This window comes from Hevea brasiliensis, chromosome 16 (assembly GCF_030052815.1).
Source record: "Hevea brasiliensis isolate MT/VB/25A 57/8 chromosome 16, ASM3005281v1, whole genome shotgun sequence".
In the NCBI taxonomy this organism is placed as follows: Eukaryota; Viridiplantae; Streptophyta; class Magnoliopsida; order Malpighiales; family Euphorbiaceae; genus Hevea; species Hevea brasiliensis.
In genome coordinates this window covers 98,871-125,565 of record NC_079508.1, presented here as the reverse complement: position 1 = coordinate 125,565, position 26,695 = coordinate 98,871, and the positions used below count along the sequence as shown (strand labels likewise).

The following is a 26,695-nucleotide window of genomic DNA, read 5'->3' as shown; positions in this document are numbered from 1 at the left end:
GTAGTGATAGCTTTTGCATGGTAAACACTAATGAGTTATTCTTTTTATGGTGTATTGTGACTGGATGGAGATATAGCACTAGATACTTCCTCTATTAGCAACTCAGGAGGATTTCTCATTAAGCCATGGGTCACATAGTGGTGGGAGGTCTCATCACAGCACATGCCCTACACTATGGGTTTGTGCTAGCACATATTAGGCTTCGCCCCATCATAGGAACCACTCAGATTAATCAGACTATCTGCATGTCTATGGGCCTATGCAGAAGAGTACAGGACACTTGCCTATTGATCGATGCATAAGGGAACATCATTCCTCGTAGGCCAGTAGCAGAGCGAGGAGAGTCTTCCCAGGTACAGGAGTAGTAACAGCAACAGGAAGAGTTGGATTGCGTCCTTTAAGGATCACCAAACTGAGTCCCTCTATACACAATACCACCTATAAACACAGTCCTTGCATACCCACAGAAGATGGAGATGACCATCAGCAACCAAATGAGGACCCTGGAGACTATTGTATCAGACAAGATTAGAGCCATAAAGGACAATCTCTAGGAGGCCTACAACAAACTAGATATGATCCTTGAAAGGCAGGATGAGAGGACACCTTCCTCACCATCACAAACTTTCTAGGCATAAGATAGTAGGTTAGGGCATATTTTGATATATTGTACAGGCTTAGGCCTTAGTCTTAGTTACTACCTAGTCTAGTAGGCTTATTTTGTATAAAACTCTGCTCCTATGTTCATATGTCTTGCCTTAATACATATATGTTTTACTGATATCATGTGTTTATTATCTTATCTTTATTTATCATGCATAATATGTTGCCATTAAGGATAATGCTAAATTTGAGTTTGAGGGTACAGTCATGCATTAGATTTCATCTTAGTCATTTTGCATTGTTTTATTTTACCTTTATTATGCTTGTGTATCCAAGTCCAGTAAAATTTTGCAATTTTTAAACTTTTTCAAAAATTTTTATCTTAGAACTATAATTAAAAACCTTAATAAACTAATAATTGATCTCTCTTGGAAAGAGGAACATTTGTAACTGGATAGGCAAAAAGACTTTAATGTATTGTTTGTGAAAATTCAATAACCAACGTAAAGTCAAACAAATTAAATCCCTTCATAGCCATCAGTTTGTCACATTGGACTTGTAAAATTAGGAGAAAATTTTTGAAATATGAATAAGTCCAAATACGCTTCACCAACCCTAAAACATGTCTGTTGGACCTATTGAGGTGAAATCTTAACACATGTTTGATAAAAAGATGATTAAGAAATTCTTTGTTCATAAGCTCATTACAGCCTTAGCCACGTTAAATCAAAATTTCACCTCTTGCAGCCAATTTTCGCCTATATCTATTCCTTATATGATTTCTTTGATAACCTATAACATTGTCCTAGCTCCTAACCTAAACATTTATCCTACCTTATGAGGAAGCTAAAGTGCATAGGTGAAAGGTATGCTAGATGTATAAAAAGAGAGAAAAGAAGATGGAAAGAGGATGCAAACTTAAAAAGAAGTGCAAGTATGTAGTCAAAAACGTAAAAAATTACCCTTCCATCCCATCAAAATGAATGAGTTTGGGGGTAAATATTAAAGGGATACAAATGCCAAGAGAAGAAAACAATCAAAGAAGTCCCAACCAAGCATATTTAGCATTAAAACTAAGTTATCAATAAGAATGCTCCCTTTGTTTTCCATGCAAAATAAGAGAAATAAGCCTAGTATATTTGAAACTTTTGCATAGTAGCAATTCTCAAACTTACATTCCCTAAAACCTTTTCATTGGCAGCCAAGTCACTACCCTTTAGCTCTATTACAACCCTATTAAAGACCTTTTGGAAGGTATATGCTACATTAGTGGAGATAAAAAAATTGAGATATGCCTATGGGGTTAGAAATATATCATCTCATTTCATCATAATCATCCATAATAGAGGCAATTTGAGGTAAGTATTTCTCAAATCTATCATAGTAAAACAGGTTATTTATGACTTATTAATGGCTTTGTAAGATGAATGATTGGTTAAAACTTCATCAAAGGAAGCAAATTTTAATAGAAGAACATTGATGTCTCTTTGCCTTAAAGGTAGGAAAATTGGCATGAGGTTGGAGAGAGTTCAATTATATGCGAATTAAGCTTTTGGTTATGTTTCTAAGAAAAAAATCAAGTACCTTAATGAGTTTTCAAAGTTTTGTTTTGCTTGAGGATAAGCAAAAGTTTAAGTTTGGGGGTATTTGATACACTTATATCATATAGATATTTTAAGGCACTTTTGCATTGCATTTCACAGCATTTAGGTAATTAATTGCATGCATTTTACTTAAGATCATTAGTTTTTGTTAGTTTTGTTAATTTTTACTTAATTTCATGTTTTTTATATCTTTTCAGGTGTTTTAATGAAGATCCAAGGCATAGGAGTTTATTGGACAAGTTTAGAAGTTAAGAAAACCTGAAGAACCAAAGAAGGACCTTAATACATGGGCTGCGTGAATTGCCTGTGTAACTTGTTTACACCTGTGTAACTTGCTATCCTCCCTCAAATGCGAAGTATAAAGTAGTCCAGAGAATTACACGAACCAGGGCCATATAGTGCCACATGGGCTATGTACCTTGCACCAGACAAACTTCTATTTCGACCCAAATTCTCCAGCACTCGTTCCGAATAGACTTTTAAGGCTTTGGGGACTTTGAAACATGACTTTTAGGTACATTATATAAATATTAAAAGACCAAAATAGGCAGAAGAGGATGAACAGTTCACCTTACTTTCAAACCCTAGTCTTCTAAGCAATTTGGAGAGAATCTGCATCAGAGCTCTAGGAGGACTCTCAGCTAAAGTTCCCAAAGTTCAAAGTTGCAGATCTAAAGATTGTCTTATGTTCTTTTTTTTTTTTAATTTTATTATGTTTGTTAAACTTACTATGAGTGAGTAGTTTATTTAATTATAGGATTAAGAGAGTAACACTTTCAATTTTTGTTATGGATATATACTAAAGTTATTTAATGGATTTGAGTTTTGTTCTTTAATTCAATATTCTATATTCTTAATGCATGCTATGTATTGGTACCCAGTTAATCATGATATAAGATATTAATGGAAAAACTAAAAGGTGAATATTAATATTATAAATCAGGATTTTAAACTTAGAAAATCTGACGTAGAGATAGGCTAAAATCTTTTGGGGAATCCCATAATTAATCAAAGAGCTTAAATGGTTTTAATTAAGATTAATCGCCACAAAAATAGGGTTCAGGTTAATTAAAAAACACCTTAGGTGCCTTAAGGACTTAAGATATCTTAAGATTAATCTCAATCTGTTAAATAGGTAAGGTTAAGTCAATAATAAGGATGAAGTGTAAAATTTTAATTCTGAAATTACTTTAGTTAATTTTTTTTCTAAGTTTAAGTTTATTACTTTGTCTTTTTTTATTTCACATTTTTAGCTAGTTTAAATTTAATCTTTCAATATATTCGTTAGTCTAAACAGTCAAAATTATTGTCTAGCTTGGTACTTGTGCCTATAAATTTTTCATGGGAATGATACTCTACTCACGATTGTATTACTTATTTCCGATTCAAGCACTCATAGGGTTGTAAACCAACAAACAAGTTAGCATGAACAAACTTGCCATAATAGTGACAATGATCATTGAACCTTCTTGTTCTTAGTCTATATGCATGAATGTGTGTATATGGTCTCATGTGACCATTCTTTTTGTGTCCATCATGTGCATGTAAGCATGAGGTATTGTGAGTATGATAATGGTTGTGAGGCCTAGTAGCATGTCCCCTATAGGAGTTTAGCCTAGATGCAAATCTCCTATATGTATATGCCCTATTAAAATTTTATCCAGGGACATGTTGATGATGTGGAGTCTTCCTAGTTGCATTGCCACCAGATGTCTTTGGCTTTTGCCTTTTAGAATTGGACACCTTTGGACTAGACTTTTTAGGGCTAAGCTCACTAAAACTAGCAGCTTCAACAAATATGGTCTTGGAAGGAGGTGCTTGAGCAAATTTGCTATAGCCAAGTCCATATTTAATGCTAGGAGACCTTTGAGAGTCCAAAATTGCATCAAGTTTGTCATTCGTTTTAGCAAATTTGGAAAGAAAAGTCTTTAACTTAACAATTTCATTTTTCAACTTCTCATTTTCTAAAGAGTGCTCATTTAAGGATTTTTTTTTCATATAATTATCTAAAGGTCTAATATCCTTAGATGAGGTCTCATTCTCCTTCCTTAAACTAACTAGTTCATTTTTCAAAAGCTTATTTTTCTTATAACCCAACTCTTGTTCATCTTTCATGACTTTAAGAGCATTAACAAGCTCACCATAAAAAAATTCAACAACATCATCACTTAAAGTTAACTCCATGAAGCACATTTTGGCAACTTCATCACCAATCTCCTTGTCTTCGGAGTCACTTAATTCATCTCATATTACTTTGAGTGCCTTCTTCTTGAACTTCATGGAGGGCTTCTTCAACTTGGGACAATCCGTTCTTATGTGACCAGGCTTATAGCATTCATAGTATATGGTAGGAACCCTTTTGCTACTCTCACCCATATTCTTCTTGAAGTTTCTGTTTGGAATGAACTTCTAATTGTGGAAGAGCATCTTCCTTATTATCCTTGTTACTAAAGCCAACTCTTTCTCATCAAACTCTTCATCTTCATCATTAGAATTTTCAAAAGACACCTTAAAAGCAATGTTCTTCTTAGCTTTGCTTGGTTCCTTCACTTGCTCTCTTTTGAGAGTCATCTCATAGTCAATGAGATTTCCCAAAAGTTCATCAATTTGTGCCTTGCTCAAGTCTTTGGAATCCTTGAGTGAGGTTACCTTTGGTAGCCACTCTTTAGGAAGACTTCTTACAATCTTTTTTACTAGCTCTTCATTTGTGAATGTTTTCCCAAGGGATTTGATTTGTGAGGGTGTTACATGATTCCTCCAATAATCTCCACAAATCTATCATACATTTGACTTATAGTCTCATTCGATTTCATCTTGAATAACTCATATTGATATATTAGGGAATCCATCTTATTTTTCTTTACTTGGCTAGTACCCTCATGAGTAATCACCAAAGTATCCCAAATCTCATATGTGTTAGACTTCATACATACTTTATTATACTCACTTCTACTAAGAGCACAAAACAAAACATGAATAGCTTTGTCATTTAGAGCTACACTTCTCTTCTCTTGCTCACTCTATTTACCCTTTGGTTCTTCCATATGTAAACCTTTAACCACTTTGGTTGGGGTGAAAGGTCCATTCATGCCAAAACTACGTCCTCTCCTCAAGGCTCTTTATGAGAGTTAACTCTATTATTTTTCTTCTTTGGGTGAAGAACAAACCTCTTACAAAACTACAAGAGCAAATCTTTGCTCTTTTACAAATTCCTTTTCTCATAAGAGTAACTTAATGCTCAGCACACTCTACATACAATAAATACTTCCCAAAACTTCAATCTTACTCTTAAAACATAATAATTACAATTCAAAATAAACTCTCAAGAAATTAATTGAAATGACTCAAGTTCTAGAGAGAGAAAGTAGGGAAAAGCTTCAAAACTAAATAAATTCTCAAATAGTCAATTGTTGTAACTTCCCTCTAGTCATAAATTGTATCTATTTACAGTTTTAGCAAGAAAATAACCGTTGGAAAGCATTAAATGCAATTATAACCGTTCAACTATCTAAAACCACATTTTATTGGGTTGCAAAAATCCAGGTTTGGTTGTTGAAGTCTCTTACTTCTGCTGCCGAGAGTTGGGGCACTAAAATTAAGTTTCAAAAACTTGACTTTAGCTGCCGAAATCCTCTCTAAATTAAAAGGCATAAAAGCTTAAAAAACTCATAAGTTTTTATTCCAAACTCAGATTTTCAATCCATTTAAGTCGTTGGAAAGCTAATTTACTAAATTTTTCAATAAAAATATTTTCAAAACCAATATTTGCATTTCTCAAAAATGAAAATTTCATTTCACTCCCCCTTGGTTAAGAAATAAGTAAAAATAAAGACATTAAGAAATTTTGAAAATATCTAGATTTGAGCCAACATAATCAACTAATTGAGATTCACAAAATATAAAGAAAATAAAATTACATTGTAGAGTCTCCCATGATTTTTGCTTCAATTTTTTTTTGCTCTCTTTCAATCTTTATTTTGAAGTAATTTTATAATTTTGAATTTGGGATATACAATTTTAACACAAACATTTTCAAAGTATATTAATGGCACAGTAATTTTTTATTATCATCAAAATCATGAATTAAGACCCTTAGGTCTAACATATTTAAGTCTTATTAATGTTATTTAAATATTTAAAAGAGAATAGTTTAACTTTTCGCTTCATTAATATTTATATCTTGGGGGGCCTAAGTTAATAAATATCTCCTTAAAGGTTAAAACTTATAATAATAATATTTACCACTTGATTTTTTAACTTTCTACAAAACACACTCTTAATATTTAACCTTTCAAAAAAGCATAAATATCAATAAGATAAAAAGTTAACCTGCCTATTTAATAGTTCAAACAATATTAATGAGAGGTGAAAATTTATAAGGATAACAATTACCTCTTGTTAATCTTGTATCAAATACCTCTTCAAGGTTAAAACTTATAAAGTTGCATTTAATTTTTGATTTTTTAATTTTTTACTAAACACATAATAATTATAATAAAATTCTAACTATTTTATTTAATTAATTTAGGATATCTTTTATTTTTAATTAAATATTATTAATCTATTAATTTTTTTTATAAAATTTTATTTTAAATTACAATAAAAAATTTAATTATACACATATTTTTTTAAGAAATAATTGTATTAAAATTAAATATAATTAAATATTAAAAATAATAATTAAATTCAAATTCAAATAAGGTAATTTTTTACGGTTACCTTCTCATTACCCTATATTTCGACACTTGATTGACATAAAATAAGTTGCAACATTAAATTATCAAATTTTTATAAGTTCTTATATTAATAATATAGTTATTCAAAAAATAATTATATATAAGTTTGAATTTAAGTTAATTACAACAACACGTTGATGTTACTTACAAATATATATATATATTCTCGAAAAATTCCCAAACCCTCCAAAACCCCTAAAACCAAAAATCTCTCAATTCTTCCGTTTCCCTCTGAAATATTAAAAATTGTTATTGTTCTATTTTCATCAATTCAAATTTTAATTCTTCAGATCTCTGATTCAATTCATGGACTCGCCTTCCCTGGAGGATCACGCTCGAATCGCTATTGCCGGTAAAATCCTACTCTTCTCTCGGAGGATCACCCTCGACTGCTCTATTGTTTGTTGTTTTCCTTTCCTTTTGAACGAAAATGTAGTATAATTTTTATCACATTCATGCTTGAGGCATAGGGTTTTGTTCTCTATTAGGTCAAATGCTAGTATTTAGTATCGTTCTTCCTTTTCAGGGTTTAGGTTTAGGATTTTGTGTTTGGGGATTAGGAAATTCCATTCTTCTTGAAGGGGAATAGAATCATGATTTTGAACTCACTTCAGCTTTGTTTTTCTTGTATATCTCATTCATTCAAAGGAAAGGAAGAAGGGTTTGAATTTTGTTTTTCTTGTTCCTACAGTGTAAGCTGCGCATGAAGGACTAACAATTTCTTCTAGGGAAAATTATTGACAAAGTCCAAATTTTTAATGTAGTGTCAATTTTAGCACACCTTTCAAAAGTGCAAATTTGATCCCCAAATTTTGATTATTTGTGTCAATTGTAGCTATCCCTTACAGTAGGCCTTATTTGGTCATTTGATAGTCTACCATGGAGATGACATGATTTGCTTACATGCTTTGTGACTCCAAAATAGAGATGTCACATAAAGTTTTTTTTTTTTTAAATAGATATGTCATGCCAACATTTAATGCATTTATTTTATTTTCTTTATTTTTTTATAATTACTGACTTGACTTGTTTATTTGCAAGTCATGGATATATCAAAATACTACATTATATCCACTATTGTTTCCCCAAATGAGACCACTGTAGGTAATGTGCTACAATGGACACTAACACCCAAAGTTCAGGATATAACGCAATTGAAAAATGAGAATAATATTGACACGATAAATTTTTTTATTTTCGGGGACATTATGCCTTTTTTCTATATATGTTTTCTGTTTACATATAATCTTTATTTTTTTGTAGCCAGTTGTGCTTACTTTCTGGATTTAACAGCTCTAAAAATAAATGGAATGGAAATTGATTCATATAGTTGACCACCTATTAGTTTGGGATTAAGGCTTAGTGAGTAAAGTTGATGTGTCTAATTCCTATGTTTTGTGAATGTCATTTAATTTTTTAAAATTGGGTGCAGGAGAGACGTCTATTAGAAGGGACACTTTTACAGAACAGGTACTTAGTTGTGAATTCTTTTAATACTTTGTTTTTACTATATTTGTTATGTTAAGCTTAGATGAATATGTTCCGTTAGCTCTTTATTTGTAATATATTATCAGCCTCTTTCGCCCAAAGATGAAAGGATTGTTTCAGCAAATCCTTCTCCGGATGCAGCCATCATAGGGCCATCAAGAGATGTTACAGACCAACCACAATCTTCTGATGCTGGTGGAGATCTTAGTATTCTACCTCCGCACAATACTTATGCTTCACATGAACAGATGTTATCATATGGCAGTAAGTATACTGATCTTTTGCTATTCTTTTTTTAATGATTTAAGATCATCTAGTTATCTAGAATGCTTTTGAGGAGAGGAGGGATTGTTGGTGTTTTGTATTGGGATTTGATGGTCATGGAGGCTCTTTTTTTTTCCTTCCCAAATTGATCAAGAGAAAGGGAGTTGTGAAAGAGGGGTACAAATATAGGGAATGTAAGAGGATAAATTATTACATTTTTCTGACCCATGAATGACTATGATGTGGTTCTTTTGTTTGAGGCATCTAATGGTAGTTAATGGATGCTATAAATTGAGATACATCAATAATGTTATGCAACATTTTAAACATTAAGGTTTAATTAACTTACCTCTGTAAGTTATTTATTTATTTTTTTAAATTAACCATATGTAAACCTGACAAGGTAGCTTTAAACTAGGTGAAGTGGAAGAAAAGGATCCATGGTTGACTCCAACTTTTGATTAATTCATGATTTAGAATCTTGTGCATTCCCATTTTATTTGACCATTTTGAGATTTAGACCAAATATCTCTCTTTTCATAAAATACATCCAACTTTTGTGGGAATTTCTAAATGTTATACTGATATTTTCCCTTTAGCTTTAGAGTTTATTTTGAAATGAAAGTAGAAACCTAATGATAAATGTTGTCCTCCCTTCCCCCTTGTTTATTTATGCTGCATCGTAATGTGATATTTATTTGATCATGTCTCAATTGATATTGGCTTTAGGTTATGGCAATAGTGCCAGTGCTTGGGATGGATATCCTCAGTATCTTAATGCTGCTGATGGCATGCATATATCTCCGGTGAGAATGATGCATTCATTCTTGAACCTTTCGTATTCATTTGTATATTAAACTCACCAGTTTGTCATGACATTAATTAGGTTGTCTACAATGATAATCCCTCTCTCATGTTTCATTCTGGTTATGGCTTCAATCCTGAGATGGCATATGGGCAGTATTCTCCAGTTGCTACACCTTTGCCTTCTATAATGCTAGAAAGCCCGTTATACTCTCCGAAGCAGATCCCATTTTCACCATCTTTCTATCCACAACATGCTCCTCCCAATGTGCCTTCATCAGTTCCTGTTTCTTCATCTGAGCTCATGACATCAGATTGTAATACTGATAACTCGCGTTTTGGGCCAGGATCTGGTTACTTGGTACAGTTTGGATCGTTTGGTGGAGGGAACATGTCTGGGATACCTGGCTCTGGCCCATTAACATCCCCAGCAGTATATCCTCAACCAATGGGCATACTTGGGCCATATGAACACCATATGCAACAGGTTTGATTTTATCACTTGGACTATCGCCATTTTGTGAAATTCTATCATTCCTTTTAAGCAAACATTTGAAGCTTGCATTTTTTTTTTTTGGCCTTCTTCATTGTCATAGTTGTTGTCATTATTGTTGGCTCTATCGGCTGCATTACTGTCATTGTCATCTTGTCATAATTATCATTACCAATAGTAACCAATCTATTATATTATAGTGCATTACCGCTGTGCCATTCTGTGAAGTATTGCAATGCTGTTTAGATTACACATGATAACATCCTCAAGATGCATATGGTTACGTTTTACTATTATTCAAATGCAAGGATTGCATAACATCTCTCTTTCTGTCTCTCTGGTGGGCAATGGGTAACATTAAGCTTTAGGCAAATCTCATCCAATTAGTCTACCCCCAGGCTTATAGAGTGTGGTGTTTGTAGGAGGGGGTTTCCCTATTTACTCTCACCAATTTCTGTGAGGTAACACCAAAAAGATTTGATTGTGACTAAATGCTGACTGTATACAAATTTTCATTTATTTTAATTGGATTTTTTTTAATTTTTTTTTAAAAGGGGCAATAAAGTGACTGGCCTATTTTGGACATGCAGCCGAAGTGATGTGGACGAGAATGTAGTATTAGAATTTGCATGGTAAATGAGAAATATCATCTTTAAGCTGCATAAAGATAAATATACAACCAAACCTAATTAGAATCGATGGAAGCGACCAAACCTAATCTAAAAAAGTGGCATCATTAGCTTTAGACCTGGAATTGAGGATTTCTAGATTCCGGTATTTGTCTTCATGCCAGCCATAAAAAAATTTTATAATTTTAAAGGAAATATCAAAAAATCAAAATTTGATTTCATGCATTCGTGAGAAAAAATAGAATAAAAACAATATATAAAATATTCAACACAACTTATAATTTCAAGCAAGTAAAATCCCAACTATCTTATAATTTATGTTAGCTAATAATCGTGGTTCAATTTAAGAAAATATTTAATTTTTAATCATATATTACTAAAAAGATGTAATGAATTTTGATATTCAAACATTTATAATTAGATTTTTATCAAAAAGTGAAAAAAAGTACATATTAAAGTTAAAATCTCACTAATATGTTTTTTTAAATTATTACTAAAAAAATTATAACCACTTTAATTTTTTCTAAAAAAATTTAAGTTTGAAAATGACTTTAAGATAATTATAATTTGAATCGCACTAATTAATTTTCCATTTAATAATGTCTAAAAACCATAAAAGATAATAGTAATTAGATAATTAAACATGTATTTTAAATAAAATTATAAATTATATTGATTGGAATAACATTTTAGTTAGATACAAGAATACATCAAAAATCTTTTCATGGTATTGCAATTTAAAAGGGATTATAGGCCTCTAATAGTTCCTAATTTTTACCATATTTTTTTCTTTGTCATGTGTAGTAGTGTTGATATTCAAGTATTCATGAGATGTTTATATTATAGTGTGTGTGTGTGTGTGTAATTCTTCTAGAGTTATATTAGTGATATCTAATGATTCAGAAGTAGAATTTCTTAAAACTTATTAAAAAAAAAAATACTAATAAAAATATAATTTTTAAAACATTTCCTCCTCTTATAATAGATATGAATTTTCATATAATTAATCAAATTGTTCTTCTTTTACAATTCTGATGTCAAACCAAATAGATAGATACAGTCTCATTTTGCAATTGCATATCTAATTAATAAGTACCGAAAATTTATATGAAAATTGTAGTTAAAGTAATTTAATTTATAATTATGGATATTTGTGTGTGTGTGTGTGTGTGTGTGTGTGTGTGTATTTGACAATGTATTTTTCAGTCAGGTCTCAAGTTTGCTCTTCCTCATTCGTACTTTTATATGCATTATAGACAGAATTATAGATTTGGCATTGAGATTAAAAAACTACTTTTGAAAAGGAGACCATATTAGATGTTACAAAATGCAATTTGTGTTTAGCTCTTTTAGAGTTTTGATGACTAAAAGCATGTCAAATGTACTTTGCAAACAATTTTTAATGGCCTCTAATCAACATATTTAAGAATGTGATTTTCTTAGTAGCATCTTCAATCCAAACAATAGTAGGGTTTCTTGTATAACAATGAGATTCTGGTTAGATGGGTCTTTACTCTCACCCAGCTTATGGAACACAAAATTATTTACCTATCGGGATTCCATCTCAATGAGTGAAATATTTTAGATGGCTCTTCTTTTATGCTTCACCTTTTACACGTTTTTTTTTTTTTTTTAATGAAAAGTTTAGGCAGCTGCAATAGTGGCATTCATGACTATTATAAACTAGTAAATAAGTTGCTTCTTTTGGTAGGGGCTGAAATAGTCATGATATTGGCACTTTTCTATTGTCCATATAGAGACTCCAATATGACTTGGTTGCCCTCCTCTGTCCCCTTTCCCCCTTCCTTTTCAATTTTTTCATACTCCCTGCCATTGCTTGCCTCCCACGTTTGCTTGTTATTATGTTTTGGTTAATTAATAGACAAGTTTCTAATTGGAACTTCTTAGGTAAGTAAACTTTTCATTTCCTTTCTTGTATAGGAAATACTCACTTAGAAGTTTTGCTTAATTGTTTGGAAACACTTTGGGATTTAGTTATTATGTGTATTCTAGTTTATTATTGTTTTTTTTCATAAGAAATTAATGAAAAATCACATTTGGGAGCTGGGAATTAATGATTACTTGAAGATGCCAATTTATTGGAATGGAGCAACTTGTTAAGATTCATGTTAGTTAATGGTTCTTACACAAGGAAATTTAAATTTTGCCACCATATGTACTGATTTGTGTAATAACTCTTGCACACTTAGCCTTGAACAAGTGGTTACTCTTGCACATGTAACCTTGAACAAGTAGTTGCCATTTTGATTCTTTTATATAATATATTTGTTGCTTGAGCATCATTATCTAATTGCAGATTTCTCAACAAAGATTGCATGGATATGGACTAACATCAACTTCCTCTGTTGGACGCTACCAGCATGGTGGCTCTTTTCAGAGCTCCAATATTGGCAGTGGTTCTGTTTCTTATCCGGGGGTTTATGATCGGGTGCAGCTTTCTCTTGATAAGGGTAGAAGAAGAGAGAGGGATCAGGATTCAGTTTACACTTCTAATGATTCTTTTAGTTTTGACCGTAATCGAGGACCAAGGGCTTCAAAGATTAAGGGCAAGACGACTGAACAGAGCTCTCAATTTGGTAATGGCAAAGATGATTCATCTAGCTCTCAATTTCAGCTAGATTTGTACAATAGGCCAGATTTTGTCTCTGATTATGAGAATGCCAAGTTCTTTGTAATAAAATCTTTCAGTGAAGACAATGTCCATAAAAGCATTAAGTACAGTGTGTGGGCCAGCACGCCGCATGGAAATAAAAAACTAGATGCTGCATATCACGAGGCAAAGGAGAATGGAAGCAACTGTCCGGTCTTTCTGTTGTTTTCGGTATGTGACTATGGATTAGATTAAATTAGTTCATTATTTTCTATTATGGTTGGGGCAACTTGTCTAATGGATCATGGTTAGAGCTAATATTAAGAAGTGTTAGCTGATGCAATGCTAATGAATGATCGAACATGATAATATGAACAAAACCGTCTGTGAGATAGGTTGAGTATGTTTCCATTAGGCTGAGATAATGTCCTTTTCCGATTTCTTTGAACTTGACCTTTGCATTTACAAGTCTATATCTGAATCTCATTTGGTTTGTATATGTCTATTTCTAGGAAGTTACTTCGTCATAATTGATATTGAGAATCATTTACTAGGGACATGTACTTTGTAGCGTTTAGTTCTTAAAAGGTGTGCTGATCATCTTAATAAGTCGTGTGTCTCAACACTGGATATATTAGAAGTTGCAAGCTTAAAGGTTAACTTAGTGCATAGGATAGCTTGTGAGGCTGTTTTTTCAGGCTGGATTTTGGGTTTATTTGAAACCGAGAATGAGTAGAAATTTAGTTGGACAATTAGGGCTTGTAAAGAATAGGTTTAAGAAGCAGAATTAAAAACGAAAGGGAGGATTCTGGGGCTATTTGTAGTGCAGTTCAGACACTACAAACAGTAGCTGTATTCACACCTGAACTTCCTTAGGCTTACTAGGTTTCCACTGGCATCATAATAGGGTAGAATTGTGTCGCACAATCTGAAGAAGCATTGCAAGGGTTGAATTTTATTCGCTGAAAATTGCTTAGGCATTGCAAGGTTCTCATTGGCATTACACTAGGGTTGTAGCACAATCCAAGAATCATAATTGCTTGAATCTTTTTGATTGAATAATAACCATTATGGGCATTGGCATTTATAGATTCAAATTAATCATAAACCTTAAAGACATTGGCTGCCCCAATTCTCTCCAGGATCTGGACTCCCAAAGAAAATAAGGATTAATGTTGTTTTAGACCAATAAGCACACCCAATATAAAATTAAGCCTCTTAAAAACATCCAACCAACCTATCAAGCAAAGCAGGACATTACAAAAATATTAAAATATTGCATTAGTAGCTAATTTATTTGAATATACATGTCAATAAGAGTCTGAAAGGACTTTAAGGTATTCTATAATTTATATCCCAGTAAACCCTAATTTAAGTTTAGATTATTTTTCTAAGTTTCTTGTTACTTCCATCTTGGAAGTTGAACCCTATTGTCATGTGGCTAGAAAGTTACTTAGATTCAAGAAGGTTGAGTAGTCAAAGGGAAGTCTAGCTTCTCTTACATTTTCTTTTTTAATCCTAGCAAACTAAACATGATCACTGCACCTAATTCCTAGTGTTGCCTATTGAAAGTCATCCCACAAAAATTGTTGCAACTTTCTGCTCGAACGCTAGTCCAAGCCAACAGGCCAATTGGGCAAGTCAGTTGGCCCATCAGGTTGGCTGGCCCCAGTAGCGAGGGGTGCTAGAGCATGCTAGAACATTCTGCCAGCCAGTGACAGCGAGGTTCCACTGTGGAATGCTCTAGAAGCTCCTAGGCAAAGTTACTAGTGAGCTTCCACTGGGAGAGAGCTGCATGCTGGAGGATCCAGAATTGGCCAGACAGCCAGCAAATGAGGTTCCATTTGGCCATCCAGTGCCATAAGGTTCTAGAGTCCTCTAGGCTTAGTCAGATTGTTTAGCCAGAGATTTCTGGAAGGCTAATCCTGGCCATAAGCATAGGTCAGTTGTGAGGTTATAATAGCCTATAAATAGGGGAAAACACCCAACACCAAGGCAGAAATTGTGCAGGCCAATATTACGGCCACTTAAGCATACTATGTAAAGCTTTCTTGTGAATATAACTCTCGGGCAATTCTTGCCAACTCTTGTGCATGTTTACTTAGTTTCCACATTGTGCTTGCTAGTTTTCTAGCAGCCCAAGTGGAGAGGGAAAGACTGACTAGCTAACTCAATCTAAGAGAGTTTGCTAGTGCTGCACGGGTGTTCCACCCAAGAGTTCAACAAGGTCATGACACAGGAATTTCAACTTCTTGGACATGCTTTCTGCAGAACAATCAAGGCCTTGGTTGACATTGGCGCGGTACTATGGCAGTGGTTTTTATGTTGCAATCTGTGGTACATGCAGCATACTTGAAAGTCTCATGTTCATAGTTTGCTTTTATTTTCTATGCCATTGAAATTCTGCACCATTTACAGACCTTGATTTGACCGTTAGTGATTTACATTGGCTGTGGTAACAGTTTCTTTTTAGCAAAGCCCTTTATGACACATTTAGAAGAGTTGAAATTTTAGGTCTACTTTGAGGGCTTGTGGTCTTATTATATTTACCCAAATCAACTGAATTACTGTCCTGCATGTTTATACTTTTCTCATTTGTATTCCTGCTTGCATCCTTTATTCTATTGTCTCTTGGTGGATTCCTTCTTGCAATGGTCTCTATATGGAAGATGAATATGAACAATTTGGCTGTTGTATTTTATGGTTTGTGGAGTTACTGTTGGTCTTTTTCTAATTTATAATTGGTAACAGGTTTGAATCTTACCAGGATTACTGCTAGTTTTTGGTTCCTTTACATTGCTAAGTTGATATAGTACAGAGATTTGATTTATTTTTATTTTAGTTACTCTGAAGTTAAAAATTATCTGTGAATTTTTTTCCGTTGCTACCTTTCTTTAAATTGATCGCTCTTCTGAAATAAGTTGTATTTGTGTGGCTTATGAATAATATTGGATTTGTTGGTCATCTTTGTGCAGGTCAATGCTAGTGGGCAGTTCTGCGGGGTAGCTCAAATGGTTGGACCTGTCGATTTTGACAAAGATGCTGATTACTGGCAACAAGACAGATGGAGTGGTCAGTTCCCAGTTCAGTGGCATATTATCAAAGATGTTCCTAACCGTCAATTCCGACACATACTACTAAAAAATAATGATAACAAGCCTGTCACTCATAGTCGGGATGCTCAGGAGGTAGAACAATTTATACTTTTTTTCCACGTGCTTTGCTTTTATTTCTTCTCGTTTATTGAATTGTTTAACTGATTGACATTTTATACGTTATGGAAATCATTTTCAAGACTCATGCATTTTATACATGTTCATGTAGGTTGTAGATATTTCTTTGCTTAGGTTAATTTTACGACACTATGATTGCCTTGTCTCTTGTAATGATGGATAAAGAAGTGCTATTTCTTCAAACGTTGTGAAAACCATAATATTGGAAAATGGGTACTTCCATGAATTAAAAGTTCCAATTTCTTTTTTCTTCCATGTTGACTAATTGACATCAATGTGGGTGATAAAGAATGCATTTAATTGAAGAATAGTAGGGATGGAAATTTTATATCTAAAAGTTACTATTCGGAATACATGAAGGATAGGCAAGCCCTGTCGAGGGCAATGTTCTCTTTTATGGCCCGTTGCATGGCAGACATTTTTGAAAAAGGAACAACATATTGAGGGAAGAGAGGAGGGAGTTTTGGAGTGTTTTTAAGCCCTCATCATTGAAGTGAGATACCCAAGAACAAACAGCTCAGACCAATACCGCTAAACCCCCTCATTTTCGGTGATCCTGTTGCCCTTGCAACCCTCATCTTCATCCACTCAAGCTCCCTCAAGCTCAACGGATTACTCCTACCATTGATACACCCTACCATTGATTACTCCTCACCCAGTCGCTGCTAGCAAGCTTAGAAACTCCTTTGATGTCTCAATCCCTTAGAAGTGCCGTCGCTCCATTTTCACCAAATTGAGGACCTGAGACCTCCGTCTTCTGTTTTCTCTCTTTCTTGTCTCAGGCAACGTCTTTAGTACACTTCCTTGGACATTGCAAGACCTATCAAACAGCTCCCCTAGATAGAGTTCATTAGAAATCCTGCCCCATGATTTTCTTGGTTGGTGATTTATGGTTGAAATTTGTAATTTTCTTGGTTGATATTCGATTATTGTCGATTAGATAAATTTCTGCTGTTTCATTGTGGTTTTTTGTTTTGGTTTTGGATTGTTTTGGTTAGAGAGGGAAGCAGAAAGATAGGGGAAGGAGAGAGAGGGAGTGGTTGTAAGTTTCAAATTTACAGAACGATGAAGAGAGAGAGAGAGAGAGAGAAGGGAGAGAGAAGCAAAATGTTTTTAATGCTCTGTGGGGTGCTAAATTTTTTGACAAATGCTAACTAACCAGCTCTCTGAATTCCTCCCTTTCATAAATGCTGAATTTAGTGGGATACTGAGGTGACTCCCAAATGTGGTCATTCTCCAGTAGCTTATTTACTAAAGCGTGCATGACTTCCATTTCACTACTTTCAGTAGACAAACACCCATTGATTTTTTTTTCTTTTTCTTGTTTTTTTCTTTTTCTTGTATTTTTCTTTCAGTTTTATTGGCTGTAGGACTATGCTACCAACTTCTTTGCCTTTTCCTTAAGAGGAGTTAAGAGTATACCGCTTATTGTCTTTGTACAAAGAATAAGTGTTCCATGTCATCATCAAACAACCATGGTCTACCAACGAGAATATGATCAACATCTATTGGTACAACAGCACAAAAAGCCTCATCATTCTAGTTGCCTCCCTAATGCAATATAGGAAGATGAAGATCCTAATATAATTTTGGAATTATTTTCAATGTGGAATTAGTAAACTTAGAGAGTTTTATTGTTTAGGAAATTTGTTATTATTATATTAAGGTTCAGTTGTAAGCTCTTACCTTTTTATATTAGTTTTAGATGAATTGACGAAACATATACATGAGAGTATCCCTTGGTGCTTGATGTTTGCGGATAATATAGTTCTGATAGATGAGACGCGAGAAGGAGTTAATAGAAAGCTAGACTTTGGAGAAGTACTCTAGAGTCAAAGGGCTTTAAGTTAAGTAGAACGAAAACAGAATGCATGCATTGCAAGTTCAGTAAAAGCCGAACTGGTGATAGGGATGAAGTTAGTTTGGATGGAGTGGTATTGTCCCAAAGTAATCACTTTAAATATCTTGGCTCAGTCCTTCAAGTAGATAGGGGATGTGAGGAGGATGTTAGTCATTGGATTTGTAGAAAGAGATGATTCTCCTTAATTTCAATTAATCTGTACATGGGTATATATATATATACAATTGATTCCTATAATTGTGTTATACTAATTAGGAAGAAATCCTAAATAGGAATACAGAATATACAGAGAAATAATATAGTGATTGACTTTACATAACACTCGCCCTCAAGTTGGAGCATAGATGTTAATCATGCCCAACTTGTTACAAATGTAGTCAATCCTAGCTCCATTCAGAACTTTTGTGAAAATATCTCCTAACTGCTCTTCAGTTTTGATGTATCCTGTTGAGATGATCTGTTGTTGAATTTTTTCACGAACAAAGTGACAATCAATCTCAAAATGTTTGGTCCACTCATGAAACACAGGATTAGAAGCAATATGGAGAGCAGCTTAATTATCACACAATAATTTCGCAGGCAGGGAGGTCTTAAAACCTGTCTCATCTAGTAATTGAAGTATCCACATTACCTTATATACTGATTGTGCCATGGCTCTGTATTCCAATTCAGCACTAGATCGAGAAACTATATTCTGCTTCTTGCTTCTCCAAGATACCAAATTTCCTCCAACAAAACGCAATATCCAGTAGTTGACCTCCTGTCAACTTTAGATCCAGCCCAGTCGGCATTTGAAAAACATTCAGCATTCAAATGCCCATGATTACCATATAACAAACCTCTTCCTGGAGCGCCCTTCAGATAACACAAGATTTGTCCCAAGGCTTCCTAATGAGCAACAGTTGGGGAAAACATAAACTGACTTACCATACTAACGGCATAAGTAATTTCAGGACGAGTGACTGTAAGGTAGTTCAATTTTTCTACCAATTTCCTGTATCTCTCTGGATTTTCAAACAACTCACTATCCCCTGCTAACAGTTGTAAATTTAGAGTCATTGGTGCACTGCAAGGCTTAGCACCTAATTTTCCTGTCTCTGTCAATAGATCGATGACATATTTTCTTTGAGACAAGAAAAATACACTTCTTATTTCTCATAACTTCAATACCCAAGAAATACTTTAACAATCCCAAGTCTTTGGTCTGAAACTGGGTTTGGAGGAAGGTTTTAAGAGATGAAATACCTGCAGAGTCACTCCCAGTGATGACAATGTCATCTACATAGACTACCAGGAGAATTAGACCAGCCTCAGATTGCTTATAAAATGCTGAGTGATTACACTTACTCTTTTGCATACCAAATTCCTGTATTGCTCCACTGAATCTCCCAAACCAGGCCCTAGGACTTTGTTTCAAGCTATAAAGAGACTTCTGAAGCCTACAAACTTTGCTCAACTCCCCCTGAGCAACAAACCTTGGTGGTTGTTCCATATACACCTTTTCCTGAAGATCACAATGAAGGAAAGCATTCTTGATATCCAATTAGTGCAGAGGCCAGTCATATGTAGCTACTAAAGAGATAAACAAGCGAACAGAAGTAAGTTTAGTTACAGGAGAAAAAGTGTCAGAGTAATCAATCCCATATGTCTGAGTATATCTTTTTGCCACAAGGCGTGCTTTTAACCTAGCCACAGAACCATCAGGATTTAACTTTACTGTAAATACCCATTTGCAACCAATAGCTTTCTTACCAGTGGGCAAAGGCAACGGTTTCCATATACCATTAGCATCTAAAGCCTCCATTTCCTATTGCATAGCAGCACACCAGACAGGATGAGACAGTGTCTCACCAACAGTATTAGGAATAGGAACAGAGTTTAAAGAAGTAACAAAACACCGAGAACAACAAGACAATTGATTATAAGAAACAAAAGAAGAGATAGGGTAAGTGCATGAATGCTTACTTTTATGAAGAGCAATGGGTAAGTCTAGGTCAGAATCATGATCAGTATGAGGTACAGGATCTCCCAACAAAGTAGCGGGTGGAGGATCTGAGTCAGGAATCTTCAATCTCCTGGAATAAACATGAACAACGGGAGGTTGAGTAGGTCTAGTGACAGAAGGAACAAGCTGTGGGAGAGGACTAGATATTGGTTGGACAGTATATATTAAGAGATCATCCTCCTCTCCTGACTCTCATACACGGACGATTGAGGAAAGAATGGAGTGAACTAAAAAAATGTGACATCTGCAGAAACAAGGTAACAATTAAGAGTAGGAGAGAAACAAGAAAAATGGATGAACATTATGCACAAAACAAGTACAACAAAAAATACAGGGTTCAACAGGGAACAAAGATTTTGTAGGAAACAAAACAGTATAAGGAATATTTCCATTAAGGACAGAAGATGACATACGATTGATAAAAAAATATGTCGTAGAAACTTCATCCGCCCAAAAGTGTTTAGGAACTTTCATATGAAAAAGAAGAGCACGAGTTACCTCAAGAAGATACCGATTTTTTCTTTCGGCCATGCCATTTTGGGATGGGGTATCAACACAGGAAAACTGATGAAGAATGCCATTTTGTGTCATATAAGACTGAAATTGTGTTGAAAAATATTCTTTGGCATTGTCACTTCTTAATATGCGCACAGAAATATTAAATTGAGTATTAATTTCATTACAAAAGGCACAAAAGATAGAAAACAACTCAGAATGATTCTTCATTAAATATAACCAGGTAACACGAGAGTAATTATCAACAAAAGTAGCAAAATAACGAAATCCAGTTTTAGAAGTAACAGAACAAGGACCCCAAACATCAGAATGAATTAACTCAAAAGGGGATGAAGCCCATTTATTGACTCTAGACATAGAAGGCAAACGATGATGTTTTGCAAACTGACACGGCTCACATTCTAGTACTGATGAAGACTGAAACTGTGGACACAGCTTCTTCATGGTAGACAAAGAAGGATGACTCAATCTACAATGAGCTTCAAGAGGTGTTAAGGTACTGGAGCAAACAAGCGACCGCGGTACGTGATTTTTCAGAATGTAGGGACCACCTGACTCACGTCCTCTACCAATAATCTGCTTTGTCGTAAGATCCTGAAACAAACACTGATCAGGAAAAAAAGAAACAGAACAATTTAAGGTACGAGTAAGTTTACTAACAGAAAGTAGATTAAAAGAGAAACACACAAAACAGATGACAAAGAAATTAACGAAGTCGGGTTTGTAGTTCCAGAACCCATGACACAAGAAGTAGAACCATCAGCTAAAGTAACAGTAGAGGAAGTGAGATTAGACTGAAAAGCAGATAGAAGACGAGAATTACCTGTCATGTGATTTGTCGCACCAGAATTAATAACCCATTTGGATGAGGAAGACATAAGGCATGTAGTGGATTTACCTGACTTAGCGATCGCAGTGACAGGGGAACTGATAGGCTTTAGAGATGCCTAATACTGGAAAAGCTGTGCAAAATCCTCTGCAGATACCAAAACAGTTTTCTCAGAGGAAGATACTGTAGAATCCTCTGCTGGCATATTTGCCATCTGTGATCGCTGATCTTTCCTCTGAAGTTGCTGACAATTATATTTTGTATGGCCAGGCTCATGGCAATAATAACAAATGACTCTTATTGAGTCCTGATTAGAACTAGCCTCCCCATTACTTTGATTACCTCTGTTTCTGGTAATTCCTCCTCTACTTCCTCTTCTATTACCCTGTTGTTCATTTAGATTACGGTTAATAAGAGCACTACTGGCAAGCTGTGAAGATTGAGTACTCTCTGTACGAAGGACCCGTGTGAACGTTTCATGCAAAGAGGAAATCTCAGAACTGGAGAGAATCTGAGATTTAGCAGTCTCATACTCTGGAGGAAGGCCTGTAAGAAAACTCATAACAGCCAGTTGCTCTCGTTGGGCCTGCTGAACTTTCACATCAGAACTAAAAGGCAATAATGCATTAAGTTCCTCATATACCCGTTTAAAATCAATAAAATAAGCCGTGAGAGACTTATTCTCTTTCTCAGCATGGTAGAATGCCTTACAAACATCATAAATACAGGAGATATTTCCTTTACCAGAATACAGAAAATCTAAGTAATTCATCAATTCCTTAACAAATTCACAGTGATTAATTAAACTAATTACCTCATTGTGAATCGAGTTTCGAAGCTGCAAAAACAACCGAGCATTCTCCCTTAGCCAAGTTTGCCATGTATCATCAGTAGGTGGGTCTTTAGTAAGGTGATCATCCTTATCAATGCTACGCAAATAGACCCTAACAGTCTTACTCCACTCCAGGTAATTCGAACCATTAAGTTTGTATTCCGTGATCTTAGTCATCATTGGAATTACATCAGAAATAACATTCTTATTGTTTGCCATTTGTTGAGACAAAGAAAACTAATCAAAACGCTAATCCAAAGTGCTTACAGCCGCAAAATAACTCAAAATCACAAATCAAGCAAATATCGAAATAGGATATGAGAGCCAAACCTCAGAAGTCCTTTAATGGTGTTCTAGATCAGGCAACAGCACACAGTGGTGGAATGAGGGAGTTGAGGAGACGCTAGCGATGTTGATCGAAGTCCAAACGGCCGGCGAACGTGCCTCCACCCGCCGGCGAGTGAAGAAACGGTGAGAACTTGAGTTGGGCGTGTGAGCCTCGCGCGCTTGGATTTCGGCGACCGGATCAGAGGGGATCGCTGGTCGGCGGCCAAGGTTTCTCCTAAGCTGGTTGGTGAGAACAGATAGTCACCCTAGATAGATGACCTGCTCTGATACCATGTAGAAAGAGATGATTCTCCTTAATTTCAATTAATCTGTACATGGGTATATATATACAATTGATTCCTATAATTGTGTTCTACTAATTAGGAAGAAATCCTAAATAGGAATACAGAATATAGAATATACAGAGAAATAATATAGTGATTGACTTTCTATAACAGGATTAAAGCCGGATGGTTGAAGTGGAGACGTGCCATGGGAGTTTTATGTGATTGCAAGATTCTCAATAAGTTGAAATGAAAATTTTACCGTACAGCCATACGACTGGGTAGTGAGTGTTGGGTACTGAAGGAGTCGTATGTGTCTAAGATAAGAGCTACGGAGATGAGAATCTTAAGATGGATGAGTGGCCATACTAGGCTAGATAAAGTCTGTAATGAGAGTATCAGAGAGAAGGTAGAAGTGGTGCCAATTGAGGATAAGTTGAGAGAAGGGAGATTGAGGTGGTTTGGTCATGTGAAGCGTAGACATACGGAGGCTTTAATTAGACAAGTAGAGCACATTAGGTTAGAGAATAGAAAGAAAAGAAGGGGTAGACCTAAACTGACTTGGAGGAGAGTAGTACAACACGACCTAGAAGCATTACACATTTCAGAGGATTTAATCAAAAATCGTTTAGAGTGAAGAAAGAGAATTCATATAGCTGACCCCAAATTTTTAGGATAAAGGTTTAGTATAGTTTAGTTGAGTTGAGTTGATTAGAGTCTAATATTCTTAATTAGATATGAATTAGGGTTTCCTAATCCTAATTTTATTAGGGTTGTAAGCTCTATAAATAGAGCTAATTTTCTATTAATTAGTAGCTTTGGGCTATGATTATTAATTGAGAATAATACAATTGGGAATTAGTTCGCTTTTCCCTTGTTTTGTCTTTGTTCTTGTTCTGGTGCTACATCACTCCCTTAGCGAATTTTACCATACATTGAGAAGTTATTGGTATCTTGTGCTGTTTCTTGTGCCACCTGATTTTGTAGGGATGAGGATGTTTATTTGTAGGGAACTTCAGTTGGTGTACAGCCTCTTTCAAGATGATATTCTCCATGCTTCCTCCATCAATGACAAGATCACAAACCTTCCTTTCATTAACAACACGTATAGGAAAGATACAACACCTCCAATCTTCATTTCTGTTGTTGTTTGTTGTTGTCATCACTCTTCACACCACCAAGAACTAACCTTGTGCAGGATTAACATCAACTTCCTCTTATCTCCTCATCAAAGTCATCATAAACTGGTTCCAACTCTTCCTTTAATTCTGCTTGGTTCACCTTTCATTGTAGGAAAGCAAAACATTGAATCTGGGTATAGCTGCCTCCCTTAACTGTGCAAGAAATAGAATTGTTTGGTCCACTATAAGGCACTATACTCTTGCATTTGTCACTCGTCAACATTGGTTGCTTCCCTATTATTTTTGTTGGCTGCTGCAGCCCTCGATAATTTCGTTGAGTCGGTTGATAACTACGCCTTCCAACTGAATCGTATTGTCAGTTGGTGCCATAAAAGGGCTTTTTAGAACCAGAATTGCTACCTCTAGGTATAAGTTAATATGTTTATAAAATATTTGTATAATACATAATAAATATATACTCGAGCCAGGTTGGTCTGAGCTAAAATATTCTTTAAATGCCCAAAAATTAGTCAGGGTTAGGAATAGGTTGAATCAAGCTAGGTTCAGAGGGAAAAATCTGTTGTCCAAGCCTGGCATTTTTGTGGGCCAGGCGGTTTCTTGGGCTGTGAATGAGTCTAACTAGGACTTCGTGAATTTGGTATTAGGATAGATACAACAATAACTATAGCTCTAAATGGTAAAGTGAACTGCATAATGTTCTTCACAAATAACTTTTTGTATGGCCTTGTGTACACCTTGTTTTGCTCTTTTTTCTTGGCATTTGGGTAAATTTGTTCTTGCTTATCATTGAGAGGGCAGTGAAACTATGCCATATTTGTGGTTGCTGATCTTTTCTGTTCTGGAGGAAATATTGTAGTCTTGTGCTGCAACTGTCTGTTGGACTGACACATTGAACATGAAAACATCTACCAACTTTTTTCCCTTAATTTTTTTTTGCTACCATCAAACGGGCATTTTTTTTTTGGGTGGGGGGGAGGATGGTTGGTTGGTTTGCTTGGTTTTTGTATGATCAACTGCATACATTATGGTGCCTGAAATGATCAACCTGTCAGCTGGGAAAATGTCTGTTAACAGGCAATTTGCTGGTTCTCTCTTCCTGCCCTTGCCTGATAATGTTCTTTCAACTCTCACAAAGTGGGGAGCCTCATGTCCGCCTGGAAGTCCTTTTTATCTTCTCAGTATACATTTTCATTAGCCAGCTCATCTCATGTCATCTACTTCTTCATCATGTTTCTCATCAGTGTTAATCCTTAATTATTACCCACTTAGATGAATATGTTATTTTATCATAGCTCTTTTTGGTCATAGGGCATCAACTTTTGATTTTCTTTGTTAAGAGGTTCTTTTACCTGATTTTTTTCTTTTTGGTCATGAAACATGATCAGGTGAAACTGGAACAAGGTATTGAAATGTTGAGAATTTTCAAGGAACACTCTGTGCACACATCTATTCTAGATGATTTTGGTTTTTACAATCAGCGGGAGAAAGCTTTAAAGGAAAGGAGGGCCAAACAAGCAGCAAATCTGACTGCAGATACTTCATGTCTACTTGCTGATGATACTGTAAATCAAATATCTGGTAGTTTTGCCCAAAATCTCCACTTGGAAGATGGTAGTAAAGAAACATCAGCAATGGTAGCGAATTGTAGCTCAACTCCTGATTGTGGAGTTTAATCTACTAATGATCTGAACACTGAGCTTTCATTTGTTGAGAATTCCATTAGTCATAGCTTGTCAAAAACTTTGAATTTAGAAGAGGGCAACAAGGTTCTGGCTCCCGCTTTGGATGGTAAGCACGAGGGTTAAGGCTGTCGATAAGCGGACCACAGGTTGTATTAACAGAGTGGAGTTGGCTTGTAGTTGATGCTTCTGTGCCAGATGTTGGGAGGTTGGTCAGGCCAGGAAGTCAACAGTTTTAGTATCTCACTAATTTGGTATTAAATGTTTGATTTTCTTTGGATTTCTTTTTCGGATGCTAAAACTGGCTGCAGAATGTGGGGGTAGATTGCATACTATTGTGCTTGATGCCTAATTTGGATGTAATTTTAGGTTCTGTAGTTTTCTCAGGACTCTTGGCTAGTGGAAAAGATTTGTAGAGTTGCCCCCTTTTTGGGTAACAAAATTATAATAATTAAAAGGAGAAAAATTGCAAAAATTGTCTTGTTGAATTTTCACCCATTGGTAAATCTTGAAATTCAATTTGCTTTAATATAATCATTTATTTTTTATTTGTCATTTTTTTAAAATTTATTTTTGTTGTCATAATGAGGTAAGAATTTGCTCTTAATTTATTTTTAATTTATTAGATAAAATTTTACTTAGCATGCCTGAAATCTATCAGGGTCTAGAAATAATGATTTTATTGAAATGAAATATTAAATCAAAGTAAATAAAGTTTGACTACATCAAAAGTAATGATAAGTTTAAAAAATGAC

General features: G+C 34.8%; 1 protein-coding gene across 2 annotated transcripts; it reads left to right on the top strand.

Moving 5' to 3' along the window:
• Positions 1-7,098: 7,098 nt before the first annotated feature.
• On the top strand, positions 7,099-26,415 carry LOC110659184 (YTH domain-containing protein ECT2). Of its 2 annotated transcripts, none has more exons than XM_021817048.2 (8): positions 7,099-7,295; positions 8,376-8,413; positions 8,518-8,695; positions 9,425-9,501; positions 9,582-9,986; positions 13,002-13,463; positions 16,208-16,420; positions 25,647-26,415. In XM_021817048.2, exons 1-8 carry the CDS (start codon positions 7,250-7,252, stop codon positions 25,932-25,934), a joined length of 1,707 nt encoding a protein of 568 aa, XP_021672740.2. In that variant the 5' UTR covers positions 7,099-7,249; the 3' UTR covers positions 25,935-26,415. The 2 variants fall into 2 exon arrangements, with proteins under 2 accessions (XP_021672740.2, XP_021672739.2); XM_021817047.2 differs by having other exon boundaries at positions 7,101-7,295; positions 12,939-13,463.
• The last annotated feature ends 280 nt before the right edge of the window (positions 26,416-26,695 follow it).